The following is a 20016-nucleotide window of genomic DNA, read 5'->3' as shown; positions in this document are numbered from 1 at the left end:
ATGATTATGATTTGCATAATAATACGTTTGCATATTAGCTATAGTCCAACTTTGTTTATGAGTTCAGTAACACATTGTGGTTCGGTTTGGTGGTGCACTACTGATGCTAATCAGAGCTCAAACAAGACGTGTTGAAAACGGAATGTCAAACTGTGCATGAGTCACATAAACAGTGCACACAGTGTACTGTTGGTTATTAAAGTGAAAACAAAGCAGAAGCACATACACGCAGAGTACTTGCTGTACACTATGGACCTGCTCTATTGTTAGTCGGAGCCTGATTGCTTGCTGTGTATTTTGCAGGAAGTCTTATGCAGTGTTGGACAGTAAGTATACATGTAGCCTACTTGAGTATATTCTTAAGTACATTTGGGGAGTTTATTATTATTATTATTAATAATAATTATAATAATAATAACATATTTTCAAGCCGTCCCCTTTTTCCAATATTGTACCTATTTTGACTAATTTCTAAAGAAAGGGACTCTTTGGAACTTGAATGAACGACTTCAAGCCCATTTCAATAGCCTGCATGAAAATAGCAGATCTACATGCTTGTTTTAATCTTTTCACTCAAATCATTTCTAATTATATTTATATTTATATATTTATTATTTACATTTTGGGGGAAATGTTCTACAACACACAAAGAAAATGCATTCGTATTTTACTTGAGTATTTATACCTATACACCACTGCACAGTACTGTATACATTGGACCCGCAGCTCTTATTGTGTGAGAGCCTGATTACTTGCCTGTGTATTTTGCAGGAAGTCTTATCAGGCCTGGGGAGCGCTTGAATGAACGCCTCTCCCTGGAAGCTTCTTGGATCAAGAAGTCGGACAGAATTAAATGATTTCCATTATTAAACCGAGAATTATTGCTCCCCTCTGTCGAACAGCAAGAGCGAGGCCGGGCCGAAGCCAAGATTACTATTTCTGGCAATGTTTGCCTCGGGAAGGAACTTTCACAGATTTAACGGGACCTGGGCCATTGTACACAACCCTTCTGTTATGGCCCTGTGCCATCTGCACAGCACTGAGGGACACAGCGAACTGAGAGAGAGAGAGAGACCAAGTCCACAGTCACATCACAACAACATTATCCAATTGATGTGAGTGACCCACAAATACCTCCACGTTATGTAAAATTAACCATGTAAAATTATATACTTTAACACACACACACACACACACACACACACACACACACACACACACACACACACACACACACACACACACACACACACACACTTTTGAGATGTGGCCAAATAGATATCAATTTTGGGGTCCAATTATGAAAACTATGTGTTAACTACTTTTCTGTGTAAACTATATTTTGTTGATCAATTATGTTTTGGGGTGATAATTAACAACATGCATGGGTCTAAAATTATTATCCTCAGCGATGTTATCAACATTGCACATTATCTCTAGCCTACTACATTTCTTGTGGGTGAACTTGCAAACAGAACATAATAGGCCTAAACAGAGTACCGGTACATCAGAATCGCGCGTGCAGGCCGCATTCACCGCTCAAGCAGCTCCCCCCAGTGACGAATTAGGCCAATTATTTATTGATTTAGCCTAGGGGCCTTATGCCTATAAATGGATGTTGTTCAATGAGCAAAAACCCCTATACGACGATGGTCGATAGACAGAGACTGCCGTCTCAACTGCATAATACTTTTCTCTCCTCCGTTTAGATCGTGCAACGTTAATGTGGGGAGATTTTGGTTGATGCTCATTATGTCTGCTGCCATAATACAGCCGGCGGAGACACAGACCATCACGGATTCAGGAAACATAACATCTTAAATATCACCATCCCTTGCTGATCATGGGAAAATATGGATTTTTCCTCTCTCCCATCTCCCCTCCCTCTTCTCTTCTGGCCGTCTATCACCATCCAGAGAACCATTCAGGCATCCGTCAGACTCCGTCCCATGCACTTAATCTTAGTTATTACTCGGGTGGTTGTCTAGCAAAACAATCTTCTTCTGAGTGATTTGTTGGACGTGTCGGAGGAGCCTCGGCCTCCGCCCTGCTGCAGATGACTGTAAATCTGTCTCGTCACTATAGAAGGTATTCAATAACGTGCTGATTTTAAGGGCGTCAATGGTTTTGCTTAAACCACTTGTTATAACACAGGCTCTCAAACATTTTCATGTCAAGGAAACCCCATCTGAAAATATGTCGTGCCAGCCAGGGACCCCATAAAAAGTTTCAAAAATATTCAAAATTGTTCAACGATGATTATTATTTGATTTGTAGACCACTGAAGGACTCCTCGACGCGACACTATAGGACCTATATCGCCAGGCTAAAGTCAAATAGCTAAAATAAAAATATATAGCTGCATAAATGAATCCCATAGTCCTTTCCCTTTTGTGGTCATAGTATTTTGGAGTTGGGTGCTCTCGGGGGGCGGGGTGGGGGTCCTGCAGTGCATGCATAAAGACATTAAAGTGGTCATTAAATGGACATTAGAGTGGTTGTAGACTAATCATACTCACCTCGGCCTCCACTCCCATTTAAACACTCATGGGGACGCCTTTAATGGAAGCTTTTAAATATGACAGCGTCTCTCAGAGAGAGAGAGAGAGAGAGAGAGAGAGAGAGAGAGAGAGAGCTGTGTTTACATTGAAACCACCCCTGCACAGATTAAAGTGTGCGGTGAAGAGCCAGTGTGCATCAATGTACACAGGCTTAAATCACACTGGGTCGCTGCAGAGCTAAATAGGAGACGAGACTAATGGAAACACAGGAGGTCATAATAACAAACCATTAGGCCTACTGGTTCTTCTCCAGCATGCTGCATGCCATCATGGCTATGGAGGACAAAAACTGTAAAAAAAATAAATGTATATGAAATAATAAATAAATAAATGCATACAGAAATAGATATGCAAAGAATTATAAAATATAGTTGCAACCAGTGATAAGACAGGGCCAAGCCATAAAAGTATAAAGCAATAAAGAAAAAAAAGCTATGCAATGTGCACAATAAGCCATAGAAACACTGATGACTGAACTTGAGACAAAGAAGACCATATACGCAATTAACAAATGAGCGCTTTTGGAGACTGCAGATTACTTTATTGCTACGCTGATTGGCTGAAGGGGTTAATGCTTTACTACCACAGACCCGCACTGACCCGCAGCCAACCATCCATACTCCACAATACTGTTATATGCTGTTCAGAAGTATAGGCCTATGTTTTGGGTAATTTGAAGGGCACCAACTCCGACGTTTTCAGGCTGGACCTAAAATGTAGCCTATGCTAAATTAGTAGGGCCGGGCCGGGCCTATAATAATAATAATAATAATAATAGTAATAATTCTGTTTTGTCTGTGTATTTATTGCCGACTGGCGTTCCCCTTTTACTCTGTGATAGAGTTTTCAAATTCTACCCAAACCCGACCCTATACCCGTCAGGCTTAAAATGTATGCCATTAGTCAGGCCTCGGGTCAGACCAGCTAGGCTCAGTTAGGTCCGGGTCCCGGTCACACACAGTACTTTATTTTTTTTAAAGATATATTTCTGGTCTTTTTCTGCCTTTATTGGATAGTGTACAGTAGGTGACAGGAAATGGGGAGAGAGATGGGGGTGACACGCGGGAAAGGTCGTCGGGATCGGTCGTCAGGCTGACTAGCCTATGGTGCCTGGACCACTACACTAGCCGCCCAGGCTAAAGGTTAAAGGAGAAATCCAGACCAAAATACATGTAGCCATCCATCTTCAACCGTTTATCCGTAGTCGGGTCTCAGGGGCAACACTTACTTACTTACTTACGCCTATTACCCCTTCTGGGGTTTAGGCCATCGACAAGAGTTCTCCAAGCATCTCGATCCTGAGCCAACACTTCCAGCTGTCCCCAAGTGTGGCCCATAGTTTTTGCATCTGTCTCCAAGTCAGGGGCAACAGCTCCACCAAAAAGCTCAAGACTTTATTCTGGGGGATCCCAAGGCGTTTCCGGCAGATATTGGTGATATAAACCCTCAGGTCTCCTTCGAGTGGGACGTGCATCGAGGACCTCGCTAGGGAGACGCTTGAGAGGCATCCTAACCAGGTTATACTGAAACTCCTTCACCTGGGGTAATGTTTAATTCTCTACTTGAACTGCACAATCCATCGGTTTCCTGCTGAGAACCATGGGCTCAGTATTGGAGATGCTGATCCTCATGCCAGCCGCCGTACACTCGACTGCGAACCAGTCCAGTGAGAGCTGAAGGTATACCACATGTAGGCCTACCCCGGCAGTGGCTCAGGGGTAGAGTGTCTGGATTGTAACCACAAGGTTGCCAGTTCGAACCCGGGCTCCCCCAGAGTTAGTGTCGAAGTCTCCTTAAGCAAGACTCTGAACCCCTAATTGCTCCTGATGTGCTGGTTGGTGCCTTGCATGGTTTCCGCTGCCATCGGTGTGTGATTGTGTGTGTTAATGGGTGAATTGATGCACAATCTATGTAAAGCGCCTTGGATAAAGGTGCTATATAAATGCACCATTTACCATTTATTTACCATGAATCAGCTAATCCTGTCCCAACATACATGTTGGCCTTGAATTGTTTCATAGATCCCCCTGTTCTTCATTTTTCCCACCACTCCCACAGTAAAATGCAGTTAGAATGGAGCTAGTTGTCTTGTCCACCTATAGTAGGCACCTCACATATTAGGACAATATCAGGACGGGTGTTTTCGATGAATCGATCATGATTCAAATTGAGTTTTAAGTTACAATGGGTTTGTATAGGAAGTGGAGCAGGGCAGCAAAAATGAATATCACATATCTAAATAATGAATCGAGCAACTTAAAAAACTATCCGGGGTGTTCACATAAGTATTAAGTAGTCGATAAAATGACCAAAAGTTTTTATTTTTTAAGTGAAATATCCCTTTAATCATAAAAGTAATTTCCAAACTGATTCCACTATATTTTACAGGCCCAATTCATTCACAAATTGTAAAAGACAAAACATGATACAAATATGAACATGAACACCCCTCCTCCTCTACAGAGCTTGGCACCTTCCCAAATCAACTGGTAATCCACCAGCACTGCAGAGGAGAGACAGCTAGGGGACACAAATAATGTAACTTCCCCAGTGTCAATAAATAAACATTTAAAACCCATTTAGTCCTTGTTTGTTGTTACTGTCATATGTACACAGATGCAACACACCACAAGTGGACTGTCACTGTCACAAAATGAGCAGACAATATTAATAATATTACCAGAAAGCCATGAAGAGCTGCACTGAATGACAATAAACAGGTATGGAATTCTGAGTGAACAAATGTAACCAAATTGACCTGTTGTTATAGTAGCCCACACCGCAATTGGTAGCCGTAATATGCAACACTATTATTTGTGCAGAAAAGTCTTATCTGATCGTATTAAACAATGTTAAACTCACCAACATTGCAGCTGTACGGAAAGCTTGAATTATCCTCTATCAGCAATGTTTTTGTTTAATAAAAATCCACCATAGACATGTTATGACTTATGAGCTACTTTCTGTCAAGAATTTCTGTGCAGGTGTGTGAGAATAACCGTGTTTGCGGTTGGAATTCAGTACAGAGGCCTTTGGCCTGGTGGTGTATTTAGTCAACACAATACTCAGGTCAGAACACAAAGCACAACACCTGATGCTCCACTTACAGCCCAAACCTCAGTACACTGGCAGTCTTTTATGCTCAGCTGAACTGAACAAACAATAAAATACATACATATTTATAAATAAATTATGTTAGGCCATACAAATATTACAAGTCTCTGTAAACTATACATAAGTTATATCATAGCCCAATTCCTTCACACTATATATATAACATAAATAAGCAATCCCAAAAGCTCACCTTAACCCCCCTCTGCTATGCACTTCTCAAACATATCACCCACAACATTGCACCTGCCCATCAAGGATTGATTACTCTCCTGGAACTCATTGGCAATATCAGCTAAACCGGAAACAACAATGCATTCAACAATAAAATCATGACAAAATACACTGTTCAAGCTACTGAAGTGCCAATATGCCGTGCAATTAAATCAATCATGGTTACAAATGTGCAAAATAAGTAACTTGACTTGAGGACCTTTCTGTTACATGGTGATTATATTATTTTTCTAAATGTTGGAGTAACCGATATTAATAGGCTGGCTATATAAAAGAAAGGACCCCCAAAATATGTAGCCACAAGATTTGTGTTATTTGTTCCACATTTCCTCAAGTCAAGATTGTATGAACATGAATGATGTAGTTTACTATTGGTGTAGTTTACTATTTGCCATAAAATAATTTTACAGTGGGCTGTGTTGTGTACAGTGGACCCCATGTATGGAATACGGTCCCCCCGCCCCCCATTTTGAGAACCTCTGCCAATAGTAGACAGTTTCATATTTTAAAATTGTATTAGCTTACTAAACTCCGTTGTAGCCCAAGAGCTCTGTTAATGCATTAGTCTACAGGCCAACGTTTGCAGATTATTAACGTTGCCAATGTTTAGAGCAACATTTCAGCACTGAGCTAAAGCAGAACATGACTGTTTGGACCAATTAATCAATTAAACGCTGTATTAACACACAGGTGGAATTAATGAGCATGGGAACTGCGATTCGTCTTCTGCAGAGAACAAGAGGCACAAAGCCCAAACATGGGCCTTGATCTGACATGCTTGTAGGCCCTATATAAAATCCATTGTAAAACTTATAAAGGTTAATGTAGGTCTGTCAATGAATGTGAAGTAAGCCTATTCTGTGGATATTAAACAGACCTTCATATAAAGTTCATATCACAAGTAAAAGAGTAGGCCTAGCCTACTTGGTCGGCCTATCAAATTCAAGTTCCACCAGATGTATCATACCGGTATTAATTTCATACGCCTGTAGCCTATAATAGACCTTATTTTGAAATCGTCCCAATCGCAGTTATTAATGCCTGCCATTTTACTGCCAAAATGTTCTTTAACACGTTACTCCCTTAGAGTATAAATATAAGGTTACTCCTAGCTACCAAGTGTCCAGTTGCTTCATGTGGAAAGGTTATCCTTTCAGTTACTACACATCCATGATGTGGGTCATGATCAGATTCTAGTGAAACAGTGACATCTAGTGGGGGTTACTAAGTAAGGCTTTGACTGTCTGGAACGTATACACAAATTAAATCATACATAGGCCTACTGTATAATGTATTGCATGCGCCATAGCCTAATTGATGCATAGGCTACATCATCAATTAAACAGAATACTTGAATAGTTACATTAATCCTGAAGCTAATGGCAACCATAGCCATAGTGTTAATTGCTAAAAGATAACTTTAAGGAATTTATTTTGTGAACATAATATGTGTAAGTTTGTGCTATTTTCGATTATTACACATTACACAATACATTCATGGCCGATCTGTTTGTTCTAGATTATGAAAAACACTGTGACAGACAGTTTGGATTCTTTAAGAAATGTATTTCTATAAAAGGAAGAAAAATCTCTTCAGAACATGAATCATTACATCGATTCAAATGCAGCTCGATCATGGCACACAGCAGTCAGCATTGTCTACTGCAGCGGTTCCCAACCTTCTCTGGACCAGGACCCACTTGAAAAGTGTATACGGCCCACCCTTTTTACCACTTTAGTGTGTGTTCAGATGGGTGGGCCGTGTGCCTTTTCAGAGCGTGTTAATTTTAACGATCAGTCAATCGATTGTGTTCTGGCTTGGATCAATGGAAATAACATAGTATGTTTTCTGTTTTGCAAATGATTTATCTTCACGGACCACCAGAGGGCCCCAGACCACTGGTTGAGAATCGCTGCTCTATCTATGGTAAGGCTTACTTTATATTCCCTTGCACAACATTGTGTCACTTGGCGACAAGAAGTGTTGTCCAAAGTTAACTTGAACTTGAAAATCACTTCTTGATTTGGGTTATCTTGAAGTGGCGTTCAAGTTAACTTGAACTAATCTCTTCTTGTTGGCAAACGACACTGATGGAGTATAAATGAAAGGTCAGTATAAAAAACACGAAGTTCCAATGACAGTATATTTCCCTTTTGTCTTGCAGTCATTTCTAAGTTACCTAATAGTGCATGGTAATTACAGTGGTACCAGCGAAAGCCTGTGAAATATGTGCAAATTACTACTGTAGCTGTTGCTTTAACCACCCCCAAGATTTGGGGAAATGTTGCTTGTACTGTAGATCTCCTATTTGAAAATGTTCACTTGCCAGGGTTGAAGTGATTAATACATGGCTTATTGTGTTATATACATACGTGCATATACTGTATTAACCAACAATTGTCAGTGAGTCTAAAGGAAAATGTATACAAATTATATTTTTGTATGTACAGAATGTATAGCTTTGATAATTGTCTTTAACCGAATAGAAACAAAACCGCAGTTCTTTGAAATGTACAGCATCGAACAATTTTGCAAAAGAATACAATTAGCAACATTTAAAAATGACTAAAACCAGACAATAAGATATACAAATTATTATACCATTTGACCAGGTCACATTAGATATTAAAATCAAGTACGTGAGATGATATGTTTTTGTTCTTTTTACATACATTTTCCTTTTTGGCATTTTTAATAAAACTCTCTATTCTGTCTATGGTGAGCAGGAAATATCATCAGCAAACAGCCCCCAAGATCCTAAAATCTGGATGGCCTATACTGCAGATAAAATGATTGTTCTATAAATTCAATTAAGCCTCCCCATTAGTCAGTTCTTAACAGCGGTAAAAACCTTGCACTCTCCCAGTGTCAGTTTATCGTGAACAAAACCATTCCAAAGAGCACCTGTCACCTGTGGTCATCTGTGACATTTAACCACTTAAACCCCAGCATCCGCATTGTGGCGAAAGCTTCCGCAGGAAATAGCAGATCGACTTGTTGATCGGGTATTTTCAGCGAAAGCTTTAATTAATTCCCACAATAACAGAAAACAGAAAAGACCCTGAGGTACTCCGCTCAATCGGTTTAAGTGGTTAAAGGACAATAGAATTCCACGACGCTGTCGCATGTAGTAGAATAGAACCATTTGAACACTCTCAGAGTGAGTTAAATGAGGGTCCCAGAGATTAAAAAAAACATTATTGAGTCGAATGGGGGTCTCATCTGTGGCTTAATGCAGTGCTTCCACATATTGTTCCTTAGAGGCCGCCTTCTTAAATCTGACAAAAGCTGGACCCCCCCCCCCCCACAAACAAAAACACACGCACGCGCACACACACACACACACACACACACACACACACACACACACACACACACACACACACACACACACACACACACACACACACACACACACACATTTTCGACTATTGCATACATTTGACAATAAAATTTGACTGCCCAACATAGGCATTCCACGTTCAAAGTGGATGAAAGGAAGTTGTGATTTTTGTGCAACATGTTTAAAACAGACAAGGAAGGCCCCAGCCCCAATAAGGGCACGGACCCCAGGCTGTGAACCACTGGCCTAACGCACATCAAACTGTGGAGTTCCTTGGTAAAAAGTCAAAAAAGGTTTTGAGAACCAACAACGGTTAGCTCTGGTCGTCGGCCTGCACCCGGCCCTCGTCCAGCAGTCTGTCGCGCTCCGCCGCGTTGCCGTCCTCCTCCCGGAACGCCGCCAGGCCGCAGCGGGCCAGCAGGGGGCGGTGCAGTCCGTTGTAGAGCGCCGTGCCCGTCAGCAGCACCACGAAGCCCAGCACCTGCAGGCCGTGGAACGGCTCCCAGCCCAGCGCCAGGCTCACCGCCCAGATGACCAGCGTGCGCAGCGAGTCCAGCACCATGCGCGTGGTGGCGCTCATCTCCTTGGTGACGCTGAGGCCGGCGAAGTTGAAGAAGGCGATGCTCACGGTGTTGCCCAGCAGCGCCAGCAGGATGAGCGGCTTGTGGCCGATCTGGCAGAAGGCGTCCAGCGCGTCCTCCAGCACCTGCCGTGGGTTGGCGCCGAAGCCGGCGGCCGGGATGAAGTACATGGGGATGAGGAGCAGCGACAGGATGAAGAAGCCGAAGAAACCTGTGAAGAGGACGCAGGGAAGAGCATTATATTTGGATTAACTTTACAATGTAGGCATTTTGCAGACACTCTTATCCAGAGAAACTTAAGCTGCCTACATGCTCGAAAAGAAATCCATCCAAAGTCAGAACTTTCTTCTCAACAAGAAGTTCCTTGTTGATAAGACACGGTAACTCTCATACTCATTTTACTTCCAAACAAACTGAGGTGATTCTCCTGCTCCCTCCCCTGCTCAGTAATCTGATGGAATTAATCACAGCTATGTTGTTTTTCTTTGTCCTGAGTGCTGGAGCAAGTTTGTGTACATCTAGCATGGATATTGTAATTCATGGATTTGGATATTTGTCAGGGAGGAAGGATGTTCTCTTATTTGACAGTTTGTGTTCATGCATGGTCACTAGAGGGGGACACATTCTTTGTATTAATTCCTCCGAATGCTTTTACTGCTGGTCTGCCTGGTCTGAATGAATGAACAAACAAATGAATCATGATTATGTCTTTAGCGACCAGTGTGGGAGAGTTGGCATGAGCTTGTTTGGAGAGTAAAAAATCCAGGTGTGACCACCGCTTATCACCGATGCTTAGTGACATCAATCAAAGTATTTAGGGCAGGGGTGAACAATGTTTTCAGGCACATGATCACTTAGCCCTTTTCCAAGGCTGGCATATTCACCACAGTGCCAGACACTTACGTCGTATTATAGGCCGCTAATTAGAACAATACCCTATTCATTTAGGCTAATATAAATCTGTTGGTCATACTGTAGGGTCAGGACTGAGTCATCCTTGTTCTGATTAAAGGGATATTTCACTTTCAAATAAGATTTACATTTAAAAATATATTAAATGTCTAATGGAAAAGATTTAGTGTAAGTAAATTAACCAAATGGACCCTTATAGGTCTGTAACGTACATATTGAACCAAATGGACCCTTACAGGTTCCATGTGTAGACTCTCAGTTATAGGGGTCTGTGGCCTCTAATCCATACCAAAGTGGGTACGGGTGAATTAAAAATGAGAACCACTGTTTTAAGACTGCTCCACCATGTTTATGTTTCTCTGCTCCGCTCACCAACGAGGCTGCTTTCTAAAAGACAAACGTAATATAAGATAACAAGCACAATACTGTGGGGTCTTCCACTTGAACTTTGCACATCTGAGTTTTGGCTGTCTGGCTGGTTGTAATGTAGGCGTCTCTGAAGAAATGTAGCTCATCCTACTTCTCTAAGCCACTAACAGCATGAGCTAAGTCTGAACCAAAAATAGCAGATCTAGTTCTGATATTTTATTTGTCGTAGAAGTGAGAATGGATGCGGACCAAGTATAGACCCGTGGGGAACTAGCCTCGGTCCCAGCCTTACTCATCTGTGAAGAGAAAAGCCTGGTCGCAACCTAAGGCAGAGAGTGCATAGCCGGAAGTGTTGGGCCGGAACATCCGTCAGATGTATTTCCCCCGGATACTATCTTTTTTTTACCAATCACAACACTTGTTTCATACACGTAGAAAGTAGACAAATGAATTTCCTTGAGCGTTACTTTGCCAAAATCCATTCCAGCAATGCACTCTACAGTGTAGGTCTTGCCCAGCGTGCTGGGGAACCCACGATCAACAAAGTATAGGATTTAAGTGGATAAGGTTAGTATTTTAAAGAAATACTCCGGTCCTAGGTCCGGGCACCTAGGCTAGCCTGACAGCGTGTCGTGGGTTCGAGTCCCGATCCTGACGACCTTTGCTGCCCCCCCATCTTTCTCTCCATTTCCTGTCACACTACTGTCTACCTATCAACAAAGGCATAAAAAAGCACCCAAAAATATCAAAACAAATGTTCTTTATTATGGGTTTCCACTTTCCAGCATAAAAACTAAAAGAAGGCCTCGCGCTTTTGTGTGACCCTGACTGTAGTATGAACATGATCGAGGCGTTAATTTACGAAGAAAAAGAAACACAAAGTTAGAATATGGAAATAAGAGGTTTCTACACGACAGCGACGATATGATCTAAGATCATATTTCAGAAACAAATCTTTGCCTGCATTTTGAACAAAATATGAACGCAGCCTAGATGTGAACGCTGTACCTTCACTTCCCACGGCCTTTAGCGGATGGACGTCATGTTTGGAGACAAACTTCTCCTCCAGGACCATCTGCACAGCCACTATAACCTGAGCCATGATGATCAGCAGGTCTCCTACAGGGGGCGACAGAAACACGGCAGTTGAACATGATGGAAATTATGGAAACAACAACAAATAGCAATGCAGTGACAGAACTTCAGCCCATGTCCAGTGCAGGTTGCACTGATCTGTGCTGTTTAAAGCAGGCAGCTATGGCTCAACGGGCAGATGAAAGCATTTTACCAATTGTACTACTGTACTACTGTAAGTGGAAATGGAGACGAATTTGTGAATTGAATCTGTGTTAAATCTGTGTTACGGCATACCATTTAACCTTGTCCAACAAGGGATTGGCTTGTCTGTAGGTTTAAACTCTCAATAAGATATCCTATCAATCAATCAATTGTCCATCCCACCAAATAATCTTTAAAAGTTTTATACACCTATCTGGTACAAAATATTTTCAGGTGGGGGCCAAATACATATTCAATATGGGTGTCCAATGGACGTGAAGATGTATATCTATCATCAATCAATCTAGCATCACAATCATTTTAACCACTGTATCCATTTCTATATGTTTGACACTTAGAAATAGCAGATCTACAAGCTCACGGTGCATTCGGAAAAATCTCTAATTTCTTTTGGAAAACTTTTGGAAATTTAACACAAATCCTTTTCAGATCGCGGTCCGTGGCCAAATATATATCAATTTGGGCTTCATTGACAGGTTTTTGTTTTAGAACCACTGAAATAGAGATGGAGTGGAATGACAGTCACAGTATCCAATATGATTATTTCCCTATTTGGCGTCCTTCCTGAAACTATCCCCCTGCCTAAATATCAATCTGACCTGGTCGCTTTTGTGACGCTTCTGGCAAGACGTCTTATTCTTATGCATTGGGAAAAAAAACAAAAAAACATACCCCCTTCACATTCCCGTTGGATATCTGACATACTATATTTTTTTAAAATTGGAAAAAATTAAATACACATTGCGTGGCTCAATCTCCAAATTCAGTAGAGCATGGCAGCCTTTTCTATCTCATGTTGACCGTCTTACACCCGTCTTATCGGGTGCCCCCGATTGAACCTGAATAGCTGTCGCCTGACTAGCCAACCTGTCTTGTCTGGATGATGTTTGTGACCAAGAACTGCTTTGTACATTGACTATATTGGAGTGGGGTTTTATTTTATTTTTTATTTTTAATATATATATATATATATATGTATTTTTTGTTTTGTTTTGTTCTGAATGTTCTTTGGTTGTCTTGATTTGGAATTTGTGTGTTGTTTGTGTTTAAGTTTTTTACTCTGTTTGTATTTCTCAATTTACTTCTATATTTGTGAAAAACAAAAAATGAATAAACAGAACATTAAAAAAATATATATATATCAGCCGTGATGAAGATCATTTAGGTCGAAACATGTTGGTTTAAAATAAATACAGGCTGTTCGCTCTTTTTGGAAGAAAAAAAAATACAGTATCCAATATGGCTTTCCCACGTGAACCCACAACACGCACGCACGCACGCACGCACGCACGCACGCACGCACGCACGCACGCACGCACGCACGCACGCACGCACGCACGCACGCACGCACGCACGCACGCACGCACGCACGCACGCACGCACGCACGCACGCACGCACGCACGCACGCACGCACGCACGCACGCACGCACGCACGCACGCACGCACGCACGCACGCACGCACGCACGCACGCACGCACGCACACACACACACACACACACACACACACACACACACACACACACACACACACACACACACACACACACACACACACACACACACACACACACACACACACACTAGTTACCGGTGATGACGTCGCTGAGTTTGTGCGTGTCGTCGCCGTTGTGGCCGCTGAAGAAGTCAGCCACGCCCACCAGCACCAGGCCCAGCGTGGTGCAGAGGATGCCGAGCCACTGGCTGGGCTGCAGGCGGCGGCCCAGGAAGGCCACGGACAGCAGGCCGGTGAAGATGACGACCGCCCCGCGCAGCATCTGGAAGCTTGAGGCGCTCGTCATGTTGAGGGCTAGTATGGAGAGAACGCATGGATTCAGACAAAATACAATCTCGACCACTGAAAGAATGCATGCGTATGGCCAAGTCCTATTCATTTGTCCCACACTACCGCTGTTTCCGAAACAATTGACACGATATGTAAAATGATGATGTTTTAGAAATCACAGATTGTGAGGCTTTAATTAGCCTTATGCTTTTATGACTTATGGAATATGCTTTTAAACATATTGTCAGAGAGAGAGAGAGAGAGAGAGAGAGAGAGAGACGGCATATTTCACTTACCAACATACATGAGGGAGGTTCCAGTCATGTCACACAGAGCAGGGGGAAGGAAGAGGAGGATGTTGAAGCTCTGGCCAGGGTTCATCTTGGGCTCTGGGGAGCGTCTGTCATGGCACAGCAGGAGGTAGAACACCGCCAGACAGCTGAACTCGCCCATGAACATGCCCACCGCCTGCCAGCAGGGGTGCCACAGTTAATTGAAAAAATGTATACATATATACGCAAACACACATATATACAGCGTCACACAAAAGTATCAAAAGTAGCAGATGTACAAGCTGTTTTGACATATGAGGCTTCCACCTAACAGAGACAATATATAATTTGTTTATGAACAATAATCGATTTAAATAAAATAATTGTACATTAAAGAAAAGGCTTCAACTGTCCGAGCTGCTCCGGTGCTCTCTTCTATAATATTGGTTCTCTGTGGTGGTGCTGATGTTACCTTACCTGTACAAACGGGTGAGTGAATAGATGCTCCTTTTCGCCGTTGCAACCCTCAGCACTGAACATGTCGGCCCATCTATCAGACAAATAAGAAGACATTGTTTGAATAAGAGCATGTCATAATACGTCATACAGTAGCTGACCTTAGTTTGGACCGTTTTATTAAATTCTCTCTTCATCAAATTGATTTTTAAATGTCTTCATGATCTTGACCCCGCTGTACTTTGTCCTCAGGTAAATGGGACAGGTAGGCCTACTAATAGAATCACTACAAGGGGATCAGCAGCCGGAAACCTCAAGGTAGCAAAGCAGCAGTACCACTTTGGTCAGACATCTTATTCGGTAAAAGGTTAAATACTGGTTGAAGTCGGGCCAGAGGTGTGAACACTAAGATGTTAGGCACATTTTAAAATGTTGGCATCACTGCTTTCATGACCGTAATTTTAATTTGGGAATGTTATTGCTTTTGTTTAGATTAGAGCTTCATGCCTTCATGTCCTTTTTGTAAATTGATTGTTTTCTACTAGGTAATATTCGTATAGAAAGGCCTAACCACCAGGGACTGGGGTCGTTCTATTTTTTCTTTGTAGTACAGAATTAAATTCAGGGGTACCTTTGATGAAAACGTTATTTACAGGGGTTTACACCATGATTTACCTCCTATGGTAGAAGAATATACAGTCAGCGGTACTGTAGCCCAGGTTAATCAATGTCTGCTACTGTACATATCTATTGACTTTTATAGGCAGACTGGTTAGGGGGGGAAAAAAGCATGACTGGCATGTGAGTCTTCTGTCTGAGTCACCCGACAAGTCAAGAAAAAAAGTGAGGACACAGCACTTTGACACTTTCCTGACACATTCAGCAATACTCTAGACTAGGCCTTTTCAAATCTATCTACGTCACAGCAGTCTCTGGAACACAGGATATTTATTCTATTTCCTGAAAAGTAGTTTGGACATACAAGGTTTCCACCCAACAAGTGACAGTAATATTGTTGATTTTACCAAGTTTTACTGAGGTTACATTTAGGAATAAGGTTAGGTTTAGACATAGTTTTACTGAGGCTACGTTTAGGAATAAGGTTAGGTTTAGGCATAGTTTTACTGAGGTTACGTTTAGGAATAAGGTTATAGGTAGACATAGTTTTACTGAGGCTACGTTTAGGAATAAGGTTAGGTTTAGGCATAGTTTTACTGAGGCTACATTTAGGAATAAGGTTAGGTTTCGGCATAGTTTTACTGAGGCTACGTTTAGGAATATGGTTAGGTTTAGACATAGTTTTACTGAGGTTACGTTTAGGAATAAGGTTAGGTTTAGACATAGTTTTACTGAGGCTACGTTTAGGAATAAGGTTATAGGTAGACATAGTTTTACTGAGGCTACGTTTAGGAATAAGGTTAGGTTTAGGCATAGTTTTACTGAGGTTACGTTTAGGAATAAGGTTATAGGTAGACATAGTTTTACTGAGGCTACGTTTAGGAATAAGGTTAGGTTTAGGCATAGTTTTACTGAGGCTACGTTTAGGAATAAGGTTAGGTTTCGGCATAGTTTTACTGAGGCTACGTTTAGGAATAAGGTTAGGTTTAGGCATAGTTTTACTGAGGTTACGTTTAGGAATAAGGTTAGGTTTAGACATAGTTTTACTGAGGCTACGTTTAGGAATAAGGTTAGGTTTAGGCATAGTTTTACTGAGGCTACGTTTAGGAATAAGGTTAGGTTTAGGCATAGTTTTACTGAGGCTACGTTTAGGAATAAGGTTAGGTTTAGACATAGTTTTACTGAGGCTACGTTTAGGAATAAGGTTAGGTTTAGGCATAGTTTTACTGAGGCTACGTTTAGGAATAAGGTTAGGTTTAGACATAGTTTTACTGAGGTTACGTTTAGGAATAAGGTTAGGTTTAGGCATAGTTTTACTGAGGCTACGCTACGTTTAGGAATACCTGGCAGTGACCATTCCGAGGTCAGCGGATTTGACCTAGGGCGAGCGTTCTTTTATTCAATCAGTGGTACTCAAAACGTTTTCATTTCAAGGACCCCCATAACTCTGAGCGTACAAATGGAACCAAATGGACCCGTACGTATCCATTTGTTACACTCCGAGTTACAGCCATGTAACGGTCAGTTTGGTGCCCCCTCAATGAACCCTGAGGGGTCGAGAACCACTGCTCTAAATGTCATACATACACGAGAAATAGATTATCGAAACAAAATGTTAGAATAGTCAATACTTGTTGTTATTATTGTATCGTAATTATTTCAAGTGAAGTGAATGTACTGTAAGCTACTCCTCATTAGGCTGGATGTCTCCATGGGTGGGTGGGTGGGTGGGTGGTGTGTTTTCTGCTTTGGCAATGTAAACGTATGTTTTCTCATGCCAATAAAGCCCTTTGAATTGAATTGAATTGAATTGGGTGGGGTGGGGGGATGACCCCTGTAGTGGTCTCCATGGGGGGGGGGGGGGGTGATCCCTGTGGCGGTCTCCAGACAGAGCCCACTTTGAAAACCACTGCTCTGCAGACCAGATTGGAGAGTTTGGTCGATTGATCCAAATAATCTGGGTCTTAAGTTCATCTGTGTTGTTTTTGTTATGTTGTTGGACCAGACAAAGCTGTCGGGCAGAAAAACCTTGTTTCTCCATATTTCAACTATTTATCGTAAATGAATGACCTACTTCATCACACTACAGTGACTACAGTGTCAAACAAAAGCACTAAACAGCCAATCCAAAAGCTCACAAGGCGTTGCAAACATATTATATAGCCTACTGTAGATCTCCTATTTTAGCTATATTGGATTTTTTGTTTGTGTAAAAATGGTTTAAGTGTTTCTGTGGGTTTTATACATATTGAACCAATGAAGAGTATAATGCGAGCTTATGACTAAATAATAACTACATTGGATGCATTGGAACTAGAGATGTCCCGATACTGTATCGGTATCGGAAAAGTATCGGTATCGGCCCTTATTTGTCAGATCGGGTCATATCGGTATCGGCCAATACGCCAGTCTAACCACCGATTCAACAGGGGTAAGGGGTTGACACTATGGCAGGTTGTTGGGGCATGTTGAGTTTGCTTTCAAGTTGCCCAAACTGCAAGTGCACATTTGAGTGAGGAGCTTGCTATAAACACAACACTAGATCACAACACTGGTATCGGTATTCAGTATCAGTATCGGTTAACTCAGAAATTGTGGTATCGGGATCGGATCGGGAACGAAAAAAGTGTATCGGGACATCTCTAATTGGAACACAGGTTATTTATTCCATTTCCTGTAAAGTAGTTTGGACATTGGACAAGGTTTCCACCCGACAAGTGACAGTAATATTGTTGATTTTACCAAGTTCCAACTCACACATATTATGCTGTGCGTTGTAACTTGGTACAATCAATTTGCAAGGTCAGACACACACACACACACACACACACACACACACACACACACACACACACACAATCACAGTCACAATATTTTACGAGAGGACTGACATGTTGGAACGAATGAAACCGAAAGGCATGGCCAGTGAGGCTATGTCGTAACAGAGCCCGGCTTGAAACCTTGAAACCTTGAAACGGTCGGTTTCAGGTGACTCTACTGTTTGTTTTTTTCTTTTTCTAAGTGAAAGTCAGTGAAACGTTACCTGTGTTTTCGCTACACTCACTGTATATTCTAGGCTATGTGTGTACTGTCTGTACAAGCACCACAACACTGCAGTCTACTAGCAAAACCCTCCAAAAAAAGTGTATTAGGCCTTAAAATGAATCTATTGCACCATACTACAGTGTTCTGTACTATACAGAAAAAATGCATACTAAAGCAGAGACTCAAGCAGAAGCGCAACTAGACCCAGACCCATGCATTCAGCATGGTGGTGATGACTCAACATGGAGAACTAGTCTACATCACAGCTTATTACAGAAGTATACAAGCGTGACTTCCAGAGTTTTTGCTGACATATACATTGCTCTACCTCTCCCTACCTCTCACTGGCATGACATAACCCAAATTTAAGTTACACAAGGACATCCCTCTCTCTCTCTCTCTCTCTCTCTCACACACACACACACACACACACACACACACACACACACACACACACACACACACACACACACACAGCATAGGCATTTGGATTTGGTTTGGACCCGAAATGAACCCTGAATTGGTCTTCTAATCTAGATTTATTTTTGACAAACCATTGTACAGTTATTAGACTAAGGCCCATTATTTAAAGCTATTTTAATTGGTATGGTTTAATTTAATACTGTGGTACATCGTAATCCTGATAAACATGAATTGACTTAAATCGTGAAATAACAGATAAGTAGCCTACTAAATTGAACACACGCCACACGACGATTGGGTACAAGCGCTTTGATCGTACCACCTTTAGTTCCGATTTGAGCACATTATTTTCTTTGTCTCAGCAGATTGGAAGATGTTGATGCATGAGGACAATCTCATTGTTATCCATTAGCTAAACGTGCTAACCAGGGAACCCGGTCTACAAATGGAAATCGATGCTGAACTCTTAAACTACACTTTATAAAAGCAACCTGTAAAGCTGATTTCACGTGAATAATAGTAGGCTATAGTAGTATCCTATATACATAGTGCTATCTCTAAGAAGCCTGCATACAATGACAGAGTTATGAATGTTTAGTGGATGCAATACCAACACACTGTATCGTAATAACCTCGTAATAACTGGTATGTTTTATGAATGGACGGGAGACTTACTTCGCAGACAAGGTGTTGAGGGAGCCCGTTGTGAGCATAAGGAAGGCCAAGCCCAGCTGGTACCTGGTCCAGGCCATGGTGTTGTTGTTGTGTTGGAGAGGTTCTGTGTACTGTACTGGCTGCGCTGCTTGTTTTTACACACACGCATGCACTACAGACCACGTGACATGCTGCTGGAGTCAGCTGACCGCTGCCATGGAGACAGCCTTTTGTGTTGGTTGTGTTTATAACCACGCCCAGTCGACCAGACAGGCACCAGACCAGTCGACCAGCCAGCAGGGACGGAGGGACCTAGCCTGGCTAATAAGCCAGACCGAATCAGCCGTTGGCA

At 41.9% G+C, this 20016-nt stretch overlaps 1 protein-coding gene across 1 annotated transcript; it reads right to left on the bottom strand.

The window, feature by feature from the left end:
- Positions 1-9345: 9345 nt before the first annotated feature.
- On the bottom strand, positions 9346-19793 carry slc35f6 (solute carrier family 35 member F6). Its single transcript, XM_079526256.1, has 6 exons — positions 19686-19793; positions 14946-15018; positions 14493-14664; positions 14002-14220; positions 12121-12231; positions 9346-10042 (listed from the first exon to the last, which is right to left on the bottom strand). Exons 1-6 carry the CDS (start codon positions 19760-19762, stop codon positions 9564-9566), a joined length of 1131 nt encoding a protein of 376 aa, XP_079382382.1. The 5' UTR covers positions 19763-19793; the 3' UTR covers positions 9346-9563.
- Between the last annotated feature and the right edge of the window lie 223 nt (positions 19794-20016).

Source organism: Electrona antarctica (assembly GCF_951216825.1).
Source record: "Electrona antarctica genome assembly, chromosome: 17".
Lineage (NCBI taxonomy): Eukaryota > Metazoa > Chordata > Actinopteri > Myctophiformes > Myctophidae > Electrona > Electrona antarctica.
Note: the sequence above shows the minus strand (reverse complement) of the source record. Positions and strands in the feature narration are given on the sequence as shown.

Bases quoted from the DNA above. Each gene is read 5' to 3' on its own strand.
- slc35f6 (XM_079526256.1), bottom strand. From the start codon at position 19,762: ATGGCCTGGACCAGGTACCAGCTGGGCTTGGCCTTCCTTATGCTCACA. The intron at 15,019-19,685 runs GTAAGTCTCCCG...TTTGTCTGATAG, and splicing joins CTCAACACCTTGTCTGCGAA to ATGGGCCGACATGTTCAGTG. The intron at 12,232-14,001 runs GTAACTAGTGTG...CGCCCCCTGTAG, and splicing joins ACTCAGCGACGTCATCACCG to GAGACCTGCTGATCATCATG.